The sequence below is a fragment of the Triticum aestivum genome, chromosome 3D (genome assembly GCF_018294505.1).
Source record: "Triticum aestivum cultivar Chinese Spring chromosome 3D, IWGSC CS RefSeq v2.1, whole genome shotgun sequence".
NCBI lineage: Eukaryota > Viridiplantae > Streptophyta > Magnoliopsida > Poales > Poaceae > Triticum > Triticum aestivum.
The window spans coordinates 319170926-319184528 of NC_057802.1; the positions used below are offsets into that span (position 1 = coordinate 319170926).

Here is a 13603-nt window from a genome sequence, read left to right on the forward strand (position 1 = left end):
GCGACGCGTCGTCAACTACATCTTCTTCCAGGCGCACCACTACTTCGACACCACTGCGCCCATGCTAACTCGGCGCCCCCTTGCGCCCGCGGCTCCACGGCGACTCCCTCGACACCGGCTACCCCGACTCGACATCGACCACGGCGTTCTTCGCACGGCTACCTCGACCACGGCTACACCACCCTACGCTCTTGGCTACATCGACATTGGCACAAAGGGCTATCATCCGCTTGAGCAACTCGTCGGCTTCCTCTACAGTCAACGCGTCCGCGACGCGACACCGTCCACGATGCTCCCGCTAGGACTGCGGGGGGATGTCAGTCCGTCGGCTGCTATTCTCTCCAGTCTGACCGTCCGCGACGCTCCTGTTGTTCGCAACGCTACCGCTACGACTGCGGGGGATGTTAGAGATATATTTGGGATACTTGTATTTGGTAGTCTAGGATTTGTAATCCGTCTCCTACCTTATCTCCAGGAGAGGCGTCTTGCCCTCCAAGTCTTGTACTCAATATATACTCGCCCTCGAGGCTCAATAATACATCCATCATATTCCGCAACAATCCCTCTCTCTCCCTTCTAACAAGTTGCTTATTTTTTCATGAACTATGACTGTAATGCATGAACTATAGTTGTGGCGATTCTTTTGGTGCAATGTTTGCCGGCATGACATATAACTGTGGTGCATGCTATGTGATGATGAAAATATATTTGTTGAAAATAAACTACCGAGACGGAATAAATGGGTGGGCCGCTGATGCACTGCCAGATTGACGTGGACAAGGGGTGAATGCCGGCCAAACTGACAACCTAAAGGGACAAAAAAAAACATTGCGTTTTTTTAAGGAAAAAACACATTGCGTGTCCATTTGGATCGGTCGGTTCGAGCTAGTCTCAAGCCCAATCCCAAGCCCAAACTCTTCTCTCCAAAGCGTCGACCCGACGCGACCACCTGCTGGTCTGGGATTTTGGGCGTCCATCCGAAGCGATTTTGCCCTGCGATAAAAGCAAAACCCTCCCCACAAACCGCAAACCCCGCCCCGCCCCGCCCCTTCCCTCCCCTCCCTCCCCCAAATTCGCCCAACACCTTCGGAACCCCAATGGCGAGCTTTAACGCCGCCGGCGCCGGCGCCGCCAACCCCAACCCTAACAAATCCCTCGAGGTGCGTGCGCTTGGCCAATACTAGTTGCCCTTGGTTCTAAATGGCTAAAACCTAATGTGTGGGTCGATTCGACCGGGGACTGCCTTCGTTTCGTGCAGGTGAATCCGGCGCCCGGGGACTCGGTTTCCAGCCTCAGCTTCAGCCCCAAGGCGAATCACCTGATTGCCACCTCCTGGGACAACCAGGTGAGCTCACCGCGGCCGTCCGAGGCCTAATGTGTGCGGATAATCGTTTTATGTTTTGGTGAATCGGTGACTGAAATAGTGAGATGCGATTGGGCTGTTTGGTTTTGGACGCAGGTTCGGTGCTGGGAGGTTCAGCCTGGCGGCCAATGCCAGGCGAAGGCGTCTATTTCGCACGATCAGCCAGTACTGTGCCCTTCTTATCATTTCCTTATATTAGCTCAACATGGATCTTCAATTTTAGCCTCTGTGGACTGTTAGGTCGCTCTGTCCATGACTAAATTATTTGTGACCACTAAGCTAGGTTGTTTGGTATAGGTCTTGTGCTCTGCCTGGAAGGATGACGGGACTACTGTTTTTTTGGGAGGGTGTGACAAAGTGGTAAAGATGTGGCCGCTGCTGTCTGGCGGGCAGGCCACGGCCTTCTCAGGGCACGAGGCGCCGGTCAAAGAACTTGCCTGGATACCACAGATGAGCCTTCTTGTCAGTGGGTCTTGGGATAAGACTTTGAGGTGATCAAATGTGCACAAACCTCAAGTTACATTGATTCCTTTAGAATTAGCTGCGACTCAAATATTTGGTGTTTTCTGTCCAATTTCACATGATATGTTGCATCATAACAGTGGATTCCTGAATACTGATGCAGTGTCCAGTTAGATATACTTTGTAAAGGACCATGCTACATTATCTTCAAGCACCATGCTGATATACGTACAAACATGGACCTACAAAATTGACTTTGTTAACACGATTGCTGATCATTTTGTTCCGTCCAATCTTATGTCTATCAAGGTACTGGGACATTCGACAACCTAACCCAGCTCATGTTCAGCAACTTCCGGAGCGCTGCTATGCACTCTCACTTAGTTATCCTCTAATGGCGGTCGGTACTGCTGATCGCAACGTAGTTATCTTCAATCTTCAGAATCCACAGGTAAATTATTTCTCTTTACGTTGTATATCTCGCTATTAACATTGATGCAGTGGAGTTGTACACACTTTATTTTTAATCCATCATTCTTGTACAGCATTTACACATATTCTGTTTCTCAACTCAATTGCTAGCTACCATTGTTTAGTGTCCAAGTACGTAGTTTGTGGCTTTCCCTAACGCTACTTCCACTGTTTTTCCCCCAATGCTATTTTCACTGTTTTTTCAGTGCTATTACAACGAAGTCTTACCCTGGTGGGCAGTTATCCATTATAGCGATTGCCCTAGAGGGCAGATATCATTGTGAAATTGACATTTTTCATTGTGTGAAGTGTTTTCAGTGGTATGCTAAATGGTGTTAGCAAATAGCTTGCCTCTCTTAGTTGTTAAAATTTTAAAGGTTTGGAAAACAAATAGTTTGCCTCTCTTAGTTGTTTAAAGGTTAAAATTCAAACTGCGATAATTCCCCTAATGTGGTTTAGATTTTAAAATTTCTCAACCATTGCGGTGTTGGCTTATTCCTGGCCTGATGAACATTTAGTCGGAGTAAAGTGTTTGAAGGTGAAAAATTGTCAAGGTGGCAATTTCTTTCCTCAAACCTGTAGCAAGAGTAAATAAGCAATGATTTGCTGTGGGTTGTCCTGTCCTACTGAATTTCCACATGTTTGCTACTGCAATAATAGTGTACATATGTTTTTTAGATGCTCTAAGTCTTGCTTGCGTATTTGACAATCTCATACTTTTAACAGGCTGAATTCAAGAGGATTGTGTCACCTTTGAAATTCCAGACAAGGTGTATCGCTGCCTTCCCAGATCAACAAGGATTCTTGGTAGTGCCACTTCTTGTGTTTCATCCAAATGTGTGGCCCAGTTTGCTGGGTTCTTCCAGTGAAATTAGCTCTTATCATCGTCTCTTTAATGACTTATGTGGCTAACTAGTAAACATACCTTCTATCCTGAGAAAAATAAACAAATCCTAACTAGGTCTTCTGCACAAGTTTGGCCATTTGTGTCCTCCAACCTAATACATGATAAAACCCACTAAGATGTAGAGTCCAGATTTAAAACTGTATTTGGTGAGCATTCAGAAAAACAAGTAAATGCTATAAGTATTTCGCTAGCATTTATTAGAATATAGAAATATCATGAATTGTTGAATGCTATGTAATTGTGTCACCATTCAATTGTCCTGGATGCATCATCACTCAATTTCTCTGTTCAAAATTTTATATCTGCAGAAATTCCGCACTTTAGAATTGTTGAAGAAAATGACCTTGTTATGAGAAATTAATGTTCATTTCTCATTTTTTGTGACTGAATGCTTATTTCTCATTTTATGTTCCACCTTTCCTGGCAAAGTCACTCCACCCAATGTTTTAAGTCCATGGAATTTGTTATTCTAAGTCCACTGTAAAAATTGTTCCCAGTTCTTGTAAATTTTCACCGTTTTGTCAACTGCCTATGTTTTGTGTTATAGTTTGGCAATACTGTTTTGAAGCCATTGTACTGGAGGTAGCAGATAAACGGTCTATTGTTTTTATTTTTCACGAGCATTTGATTAACCTATGGCTTGTTCTGAAGGTCGGATCAATAGAGGGACGCGTTGGTGTTCATCATGTGGATGATTCTAATCAAAGCAAGAATTTCACATTCAAATGTCATCGCGAGGGCACTGATATATTCTCTGTTAACTCGCTGAACTTTCATCCTGTAAGATAAATTCTTTATAACATTTGAATTGTTTTGTTGTCTATTTCCTGAGATTGTAAGATGATATCTTTTAAAAATTTGGAGAAGAAAATTGCTTTCACTGACTACGAACATTCATTCGAATTCAAATATCTCAATACTTGCTGATTGTCCTATGATCAGCAATTATCAGGAACTATCTTCAACTAAGCAATTCAAATTGCTGTGCTTTGCATTCCTTTCAGGTGCACCATACATTTGCTACTGCAGGCTCTGATGGAGGTTTCAACTTTTGGGACAAGGACAGTAAACAAAGATTGAAGGTAACCCCCCCCCCCTCTCCTCTAATTATTTAAGTGATTCTCCCATTGTCTATTGGTGCAGAGTAATTAATGCTGTGATTTCTAATATGTATTTGCAACTAGATTAGTTATGCTAAACAGAATTAGGACAATTTATACTGCAACAGCTGGAAAATGTTGTTATATTTCTTTGTAAGAGTCCAAAGAGAAATCGTCATTTCCTTGTTTTCCAAAGAATTTGTTTATTAATCACATTTGCTTACGCAGTAAGAGTCCAAACTTCTTGAGTTGAGGATGCATGATCCGCATGAAACCTTCAGTGTCCTTGCGTAACCCCGGCACTGCTTGTGACAAGTTTACCATAAGTTATGTCTTCTATCAGTGTTTTTAAGGTGGTAAGGCGACCTAAGGTGAGCACCTACCGCCCTGACGCCTAAGCGCCTAAAGCGGGCATAATTGCAAGGCGCTGCCCTGGTGCCTTGCCGCCTAAGCGCCCAAGAAGGGACGCCTTAAAAACAATGCTTATCATTAAAAAGACTCATACAGTGGTGTTTCCTTGCAAACAGAGAGACTTGGATGATTTACAGGAATTCAATTTACCAAATTGTTCAGGACTTCTGTATAAAACTTTTCATTTGTGCTGTTTAAAGATTTATCTTTGATGTGTTAATTATTCTTCCTTTACAGGCTTTTAGTAAGTGCCCATCACCCATCACATGCAGCACATTCAATCAGGATGGCTCAATCTTTGCTTATGCGGTAGGCCATCTCTTGTTGCTATCTGCACCAGAATAAGTCGTTAAATATGCATTTCCTGCTTTTGACAATTTTGCTAGATTTATTTGCTCTGTATTGTCATAGAGCTCAACAGATAACATTCAAACAGTAGTAGCCAAGAGTGAGAGTGGGAGGAATACCCAATGTCACTGAATGTACATGATGCTAATGGATAAGATAGGCTGGTTAAATTGCAGGGTCAGAGTTTATTACATGTGATGATACTGGTTTGTATGTTTTCTATCCTAATTGTAACAAATTTGTAAATGGTAAAACCGTAAAGGCTTTGATTAACTGGAAGTATGACACTTTCAATTTCAAAAAGCAGTGGTCATTGGTGTGGCAGGTACAAAATTGCCTACTCTGTTCAAGTTATTAAGTCTGTATTCTGACTGTCATTTACTGTATTCTGTTCTCCTTTGCTGAGGCATGTACTCTGTGGTGTTTAAATTGCTAATGTTGCCTAAATTGGTTAGGTATGCTATGATTGGAGCAAGGGTGCCGAGAAGCATAATCCTTCTACTGCAAAGACAAATATCTTTCTGCATAGCGTGCAGGTTTGTGCTTCTTATGATGTATAGCATATTTAAGTCTTCGATCGATTTCAAAATTCCTTTCAAAGACACAATAAACTTTTACATTATATATCTGCATTTTCTTTGTAACAAAGGGGACACTTTTTTTCTGATGACTAGCCGTTACCTACAATTAGTTCATTCATGTTTCTTGGCCTGATTTGTTAATAAGTAAATTTCTTGATCTTCGGATTAGTTCTTAGATATATTTGTGCCTCATTCTGGACCTGTACGCAATTCACCTTAGAAATAGGCACCCCCCTTTGAAAGATAACATAACATCGTCACAGTATCCTTTTATGATGCCAGGTATCTTTTGTTTAGTCTTCTCTGACAATCGCTCATTACTCTCTTCTTTGTCATATAGGAATCTGATGTCAAAGGAAAGCCCCGTACTGGAAAAAAGTAGAGACCTGGAAATGACAAGCTGCAGATCTGTGCTCGGATCCTGATGAGTTCGCCATCGCCTGATGCTAATTACCTGCACGAGTGTTTTAGATCTTGACTCTCTAGGGCATTTCTTCATCTCTGAGACTGCAAGCATATCTTCTATAAAAAGCAGTTGCATTTCTCCCCATGTAAATGGCAGTTCGTATTTGTTGCTGTAGTTCAGCTGTTTTTCTGCAAGTTGGACGTCGGAGTTATTAGGAACAAAGAGTTGAAGGGCTACTGGGCTTTAAATCTGTTGATTTGCGGACATCGGAGTTAAGGGGCGAATGGGAGGACAGGAATTTTTGGAACCATTTCTCAAAAAAAAAGAAGGAAATTTTGGAACCTGGTTCCACGCGCACCTGTTAGAACATTATAATCAACAATACTAGAAAAAAAATCTGTAATTTTTGGTTACCAAATTGATAGACCATTCTTGTGACTTCTACTCCTTTGTGAAGTTTGATCAAGAAATAACATGCGTGTTATTCTGAGAAAGAGTCAAAATCAAAGCTATAAAAAACACCAAGAATATCATGGGCGTCATTTCAGTTTTTTCCCTATTTTTTATTAGTCTTGCCAAGTTTTAATCGACGAGACTTAACGAAGTCTTAGTCGATATTATATTCGTGAGATCTTGAATTGAGATTCGTGCAAAAAATTCTTTTTAGTTTTTCTTTTTCCTTTCGCATGTTATGTCACTTGATTGAGACTTGTTAAATCTGTCGATTGAAACCTAGTTGCACCCACTTTATTATTATTTAATTATTTATGTATGTGCATCTGAAACCATGTTCTATGTAGGTGCATCTGAAACCATGTTCTATCTGGGTGCATCTGAAACCATGTTTATCCGTGTATTTTTGCGGTGCATTACTGTATTTTCGGCGAATGAGGAGGCAAATGAGGTTATTAGGAGAAAATACAAACAAACGCCTCCATTTATCCATAGACGTGCTGGTGGTCAATTGGCCCTGGTCATCTAAGGATCTGCAACCGAAGACACCAAATCCAGCCCCTCAAATGCCTATGGGCGCGTTCACAGGCACTGACCCGATACTCCTCATTTTGTTGCGTCCGCATCCATGTACCTCAAATCTGACCTCTCATATCCATGCGACACATGTACGCATGAAAATAAACATACATGGATCAACGAACCGGCACCAAATCTAGTTAAATCGGGCATAATTCTAGCACAACGATCATCGGACAATCAAAAGATGCAGTTTCAATCTGACAGTAACCTAAATGTATGATATAAAAAAACTTAATTAAACAGGAAGGGCAGAGGAAAACACCATTTCCTTGCCGCCCTCTTCCCCTTGCGGTCGGCGGTGCTGCTTTGACCGTCGGTGTAGGATTCAACCATCGAAGGGTCGTCGTCGTCGGAGCTTGATCCGTCGCCGGAGTCGTCTGATAGCTCCATGTGCTCCCCGGCAAGCCTCCGGAGCAAGCGCTCCTGCTGCTGGGCGTGCCTCCTCGCCTCTGCCTTCGCCGACGCATTACGTTCAGACAGCTTGATAGCGAGTTGGAGCGCTTTGGCGTTCTTCCTCCGGAGCCTCCGCGCATCCAACTCTGCCGTTGTCAGGGAGTGTCGGAGGACGAACGCAATGAGCGCGTCCTCGAGATCGAATGGTGCGCGCGAGAGTGCCTGGCGCCTCGCCGACGCGGCGCCCGACGCCATGGCCTCCCTCGCGTGTTGCCGCTCGCGCCGTGCGGCCTGCGCCTCCGACTCGGGCGTCCTCGATCGGCCCGGCGCCGTCGAGGGCAAAAGCACCCAACGATCCCCGTGGACGCCATTCGGAGGTACCATGTATATGGTGGCGGGGGACGGCGTACCTGGAGTGGGGCGGATCGGGCGGCGCTCCCACCGGTGCTACAAGCCGGACGGGAGGGCCCGACAACGTTCCCTACACTGCGACGGTGGGGGAAGGAGGACGACGCGTTGCTCTGTGAGCTACCTCCGCTGCTGCCGCCCTGATCTAGACGGGAGCGGCGCAAAGCGATGCGGAGAGCGACCGTATCGATGTTGCTCTTGTCGTCGCCAGAGCCGGAGCCGTTGTGGTCAACCGCCATGGACCGGAAGGGAAGAGGGGACGGATTGGGAAGAGGAGAGGACGGAGAGAGTGGACTAGGCGGACCCGCGGTCTAGGGTTCATCGGAGGGGATATTTGTGGAGTCAGAGTGGGCCACGCTGGCGTGGCGGACGCGCCTAGGCACACCTAGGACGCCCCATATCATCTGAGCTGGATATGAGGGGCGTCGGACAACTCGGACATTTGAGGACAATTTGGGGTACCCAGCTGGGTCGGTTTTTTGTGACCGGTTAGTGCCGTCCGGGCGTTTGAGACGGGTTTGAGACCCCCGGCTGTAGATGCTCTAACAGTAGTACCAACAGTCCCCTACCTATCGGCTCCTCTTTCTCCTTTTTTTTTTTGCAAAGTTGAATTTCATCAATTTGCAACAATCAAAAGCAATTCAACAATACATATATCACTTCCAAACGGTTAAAAGATAAACTGAGCATGACAAGCAATTCAAGCTTTTCATAACCTGGATTCAACAATTTCAAACAAAAGAAACTGAACAAATCATTGCCCATCACCATTTACAAAGCGTGCAATGACACCGCTACATATATGGCGAACCCACATCGCACGACTACGCAGCGAGCAGGAGGAGCTTTCTCTTTCGCGCCGCTGCATCACTCTTAGTGTTTGATGCTCATTGGATTCGCCCTCCTCCCCTCGATTTGGGGCCGGGCTGGGAGATTTCAGACTGTCCGAGCCCAAAATGAGGGAGCCCAATGGATGCTAAAAACGGTTTGGACAGTCCCATCCGGATAAATTGGGCGGAATGGGTTTCTGCCTTGGAGGCAAACTCTTGTATATCTCTTCATTGGGACCTGATAATTGAATGGGAGATAGGGAACTGATACCACGACAATTCTAGTGTTGGTTTATAAAAGTCGCATGTATATTTGAACCTTTGATTATTAAGTTGGTCAATAAAATATTAGTTATATATAACAAAAAATGTATCAGTAGATTCATGTTTATAAAAAAAATCATGGTACAATATTTGTGGCACATAACTCAAATCTTGTTGACCATATCAGTAGTACACGCTATTGGCGTCCCCCTACCCCCATTGCACATGATGGGGAAGGACTATGTGCGATGATACATCGCACGCAGTAGGAAAATAAACTCGTGTGTGCCGAACTGAACGTGGGCGATCAGTTGTCTATCGCGCATGACCGATAAAATAAAACTGTGTGTGATATCCTACACAAAGTTCTACCTAATCAAACGTACTTGTGCGTAGTGTATGAGTATTGCACACATTTTCTATAAGGGAATCATGCACACATGATAGCAAATGGTGATGGCGTGACGAAGCCCTTCTTGTCAATTCCTCCTATGAATTCCTTCCAGAGGCTAGGGTTGTGCGATCTGATGGATTCTCTGGCCTTTATGTATATCATACTCCGATACGAAGACACAAGGGGCGATTGTGACGGATCTCCATGTGGTAAGATCCCCTGGTACGAGCGCTGCTACGAGCGTTCACGCCTGTACCAGGTGCCATCTTCTCCTCTGGACCCCCCTGTGCGGCTGGTTTTCGTCCTATTTGCTCGTGGCTTCATCTGGTAGGTACTTATCACATAAATTGACGTAATTTTTACTCATGTTCTTGTACATTCCTCCTAATGCCTCAAAACTCCTTATTGTTGGGATCCATGCCAAAGCAGACAAAAAGAAATGTGCGAACGCGATAAAATTCCGACAAAATTTATGTCTACCACACAAAACACTAGATAGAACGTGGTAAGAAATTGGACTCATCACCGCCCCAAACCAAACTCGAAGACTCCCTAATGAAAAGTTGAAAAAAATCACCTATGTTGTTGCACGACTTGTCCGCGCCTGATATTGAGCTCATCATCATTCAGGACCATGCACCGGCTCACTTTTCTTCGGTGACCTAGGCCATCTGGGCCGCCATAGAAGGTCGTTGTGCTACATCACCAACACCGCCGTCGAGCACAACCCAACAAAGACCATCACCCGAGCACACATCTTCTTCGCCATCGCGCAACAACCCTCCAACTCCTCCACGGACAGCCGCCCCCGATTAGGACCTCTCCTCCTCCGCCGCCGCGCGGGCTTTGCCCGACGACACGCTCTGGCGATGGGAGAGGTGGAGTAGATGGGGCGACGACTAGGGTTCTGGTCGCAACCTTGGAGTCTGTAACACCTTCTCCTTATAATTAATGAATGGGGCAAGTCTTTTTGCCTCTGTTTTTTTATCAATGATAAAAAAAAGGCAATCTCCAAAAACGCTTTATGCCACATATATTTGTATGGAGGGAGTACCTTGTTCTTATGGCCGACTGCGAATTTCTGATAGCACTTTCTGTCCGGAATGAATTTTGTGCTCATATTAATGGCCGCCACTCTGTTAGGGCCGTTACATTTTAAACCAGTTATGATTTAATGTCCAAATCTTCACTTATATGGTCGTATAGCTCAATCCATATTTATAAAACTAGTGGTTATTTGTCCTTTTCACCTCATGAAGATTCGAGTGGAACTCTTCTCAAGAATTTATAAGCTGCGAATAGTGCAAGATTTCAAGATGTTGAAGTTTCTTTCCTTTTTGCTTGCCTGTTATCTTGAGGGGTATCCAACCCATGGCATCCTTGTCAACCTTTCCTCCCTCGCACCATGGTCCTCACAATTCCTTCAAACAAAATCCTTGTAATCCAACTCAAAGATAACAGATGCGGACACAACAAGCAATGCGATTACCTGTCCCGCGTGGAAATCTAGCCGTCCACTTGTATTAAGCCTGGTATAATCCAGTTGCTGTCTGGCCATGGCCATGCCTCGGCAAGCCATTCTGATTCGGTAAACGCAAAATTAACCATCCAATAGAAACTGCTTTCACTTCGGTTGCGATTATCAGAATGAGCGTGCTGATGAAGTAATAAGGCTTATAATACAGCGTAGTACACCAACTCCAAAATAAAATAAAATAAAATACAGCGTACTGTACATTGTGTAGAAAGTGATTTTCTCTATATAGTTTAAAAATGCACACAGACAAATAACCAAAAGAAATATCCCAATCCAACCAATGCTCCTACCAGGAATGATCATGCATTGATATGACAGAGAAGCAACAGTGATCAGCCCAATTAGAAGAGAGTGAAAAAGAACAGAAGAACTTTCCAACAGTTAAAAACTTTACAAGGGCGCGAGGAGCGTTGCCTCCTACTATGGAACCTGTCTCCTGCCATGGCTACTGCTGCTGCTCTTGGCTATGCTCCTGAAGCTGCTTCTCCTCCTCCTGCTGCTGCTGCCTCCTACCGCTGCTACTCTGCTTGTTGTTGTGCATCCAGACCTTGAGCGCCTGCCTCCGGACCCCGGCCTGCGCGCAGAAATGCCCCACCATCGCCTCGTCCTGCCGCTGCAGCCTCCACCCGACGCGCTCCGCGAACGCCAGCATCTGCTCCTTCTGCTCCCGCGTGAACGTCGTCCTGGAGCGCTTCCGCGGTGCCGGCGACGGCCCACGCCGCTCCTCGCTGGAGGACTCGGTCGTCGTGCCGGTGCCGCCGCTGGCCGCAAGGCCGTAGGGGAACGGCAAACGCTGGTGCGGGTGCTTGCTGGCCGCCGGCGGGAGCAGCAATGGTGCGCGCGCGCTGGCAGCCAGCAGCGGCAAGTGGGCGCGCCCCGGCGAGGGGTCGCGGCGGTGGAAGCTGCGGTGGCAGCCGCAGGCCGCGCATGCGAGTGGGTCCTCGGGGGAGGCCGGCATGAACTCGCAGCATCCGTCCAGGACGTGCCCGCCCGCGGCCGCCGCGTGGTTACGGAGGCACTCGTGGTACTGCCGCCTCGCCTCCGCTTGCATGTTGTCTGCCGGCCCGTTTGCGGTGGCGCTGCGGTGAGGTGCCGCGGGCGGGGCACCGTCGCCCACGTCGCTGCCGTCCCCGTCCTCCTCTCCCCGGAATTCCATTGCGCGTAAAGAAATAGAGCGCGCGCGCGTGCTTGTGCTTGTCAAACTGCAGCACGCCAAGGCTGACGATTGTACGTTTTTGGTGGGGAATAGTGCGTCAACGTTGTGCTCGCGGTTGGGGTCATGTCTGGGATATTTCTGGGAACCGTCACGCTAGGTTGGGTCGGGCGCGTCGGCCAGCCGGAGAAAGAGTCTGCCTCTGCATTACACTGCTGATTTTCCTTTCGTTGGCGTTATATATTCGGTACGGTCTCGTCGACTCGTTGGCCCTCTTTTTCTTACCATTTTTATCTGACCTTTCGACTTCATCAGTTTATATATATTTTGAAAATTTAAAAAATATTTAGGAAAATACTTTCTATTTTACTTATCTATAGAAACCGATGTTTTTAAAAAATGATCATCATGTGTTTAAAACAATGTTCGTCGTATATTTAAAAAAATGTTCACCATATCTTTACAAAAATTCAACCAATGCCTTAAGAAAGTTCAACATATTATTGTCCATGTATTGGCTGCTCCCTAGCGTTTCGTGGCAGCCATCCAAATATAGTAACTTTATGTTCCCCGATAGGAAAGCCCTGGTCCCCCTCCTGATTCCCGCGTCCAACCATCGAGCGGGCAAACTCACCTGGTCCTCCCCTTCCCCCGGTCCCTCCCCCACCCCTGGGCGTCTCCTTTTCTCCTCACCTAACCCCCAGCCCCACCTTCTTCTCTCCCAAGCCAAAAAGGACGGCACACCCCTTCCCCTCGCCACTTCCAGATCCACAAAACCTTCACAACCCTCCAATGGCGGCTCCATTAGGGTTTCTTCTGTAGGCAAATCAAGGGGGCTTGTTTCAGATTGCCTAGCAAAAAGGCAAAAAAAGCAAAGGAAAAAGGTGAGATTTAGCTCACTTCCACATCCCTCCTCTTTGAAAGAACATGCGGCGCCCCCATGTTTGGTTTTGGTAATTGATGACAATCTCTATGGACTAATGGTTGCCTTGAGTTATATTTGAAGGATTTGTCCATAGGCATTTCTTTGAAGTTCATGTGTTGGTTTCAAGGAGTTTATGTGGTGACCAAGGTGTTATTAAGGAATTATCCAAAGATTGGTCATGTGAGAGTTGAGCTTATTGCAAGCATGTCTTGGAGAAGAAGATTGTGTGATCATTCATGTATATCTTCAAGACATCATCCAAATGAAGAGAGTTGAAAAGATTCATGGTTGATCAAGACTAAGTCAAGAGTGAATCAACTTGATCAACTCACAAAGCGTAGAAGATGTACCGAGAGGGATCAAGCGATCCCATGGTGTGGTAAGCATTGTCAATTACGCTTTGTGTACTAACCCATGATCTTCGTGAGAGTTCTTTGTGGGGTTAGGTTGCGGTGTGCAAGTTCAAGTGAAGCATCATGAAGAGATCAAATGCTTGAAGCTTGCCGTCCATTGTGGTGACAATGGACTTGTGAAGATGTTGCGATGTGCAAGTTCAAGTGAAGCATCATGAAGAGATCAAATGCTTGAAGCTTGCCGTCCATTGTGGTGACAATG

At 45.9% G+C, this 13603-nt stretch overlaps 2 protein-coding genes across 2 annotated transcripts; one reads left to right on the forward strand and one right to left on the reverse strand.

The window, feature by feature from the left end:
* Positions 1-929: 929 nt before the first annotated feature.
* LOC123078634 (protein RAE1) lies at positions 930-6522 on the forward strand. Its single transcript, XM_044501213.1, has 11 exons — positions 930-1160; positions 1259-1345; positions 1460-1528; positions 1661-1854; positions 2135-2276; positions 3023-3103; positions 3855-3983; positions 4208-4285; positions 4952-5023; positions 5518-5598; positions 5984-6522. Exons 1-11 carry the CDS (start codon positions 1098-1100, stop codon positions 6023-6025), a joined length of 1038 nt encoding a protein of 345 aa, XP_044357148.1. The 5' UTR covers positions 930-1097; the 3' UTR covers positions 6026-6522.
* Positions 6523-11063: 4541 nt separating this feature from the next.
* Positions 11064-12206, reverse strand: LOC123074562 (zinc-finger homeodomain protein 5-like). Its single transcript, XM_044497365.1, has one exon. The coding sequence runs from the start codon at positions 12064-12066 to the stop codon at positions 11356-11358; it is 711 nt and encodes a 236-aa protein (XP_044353300.1). The 5' UTR covers positions 12067-12206; the 3' UTR covers positions 11064-11355.
* Between the last annotated feature and the right edge of the window lie 1397 nt (positions 12207-13603).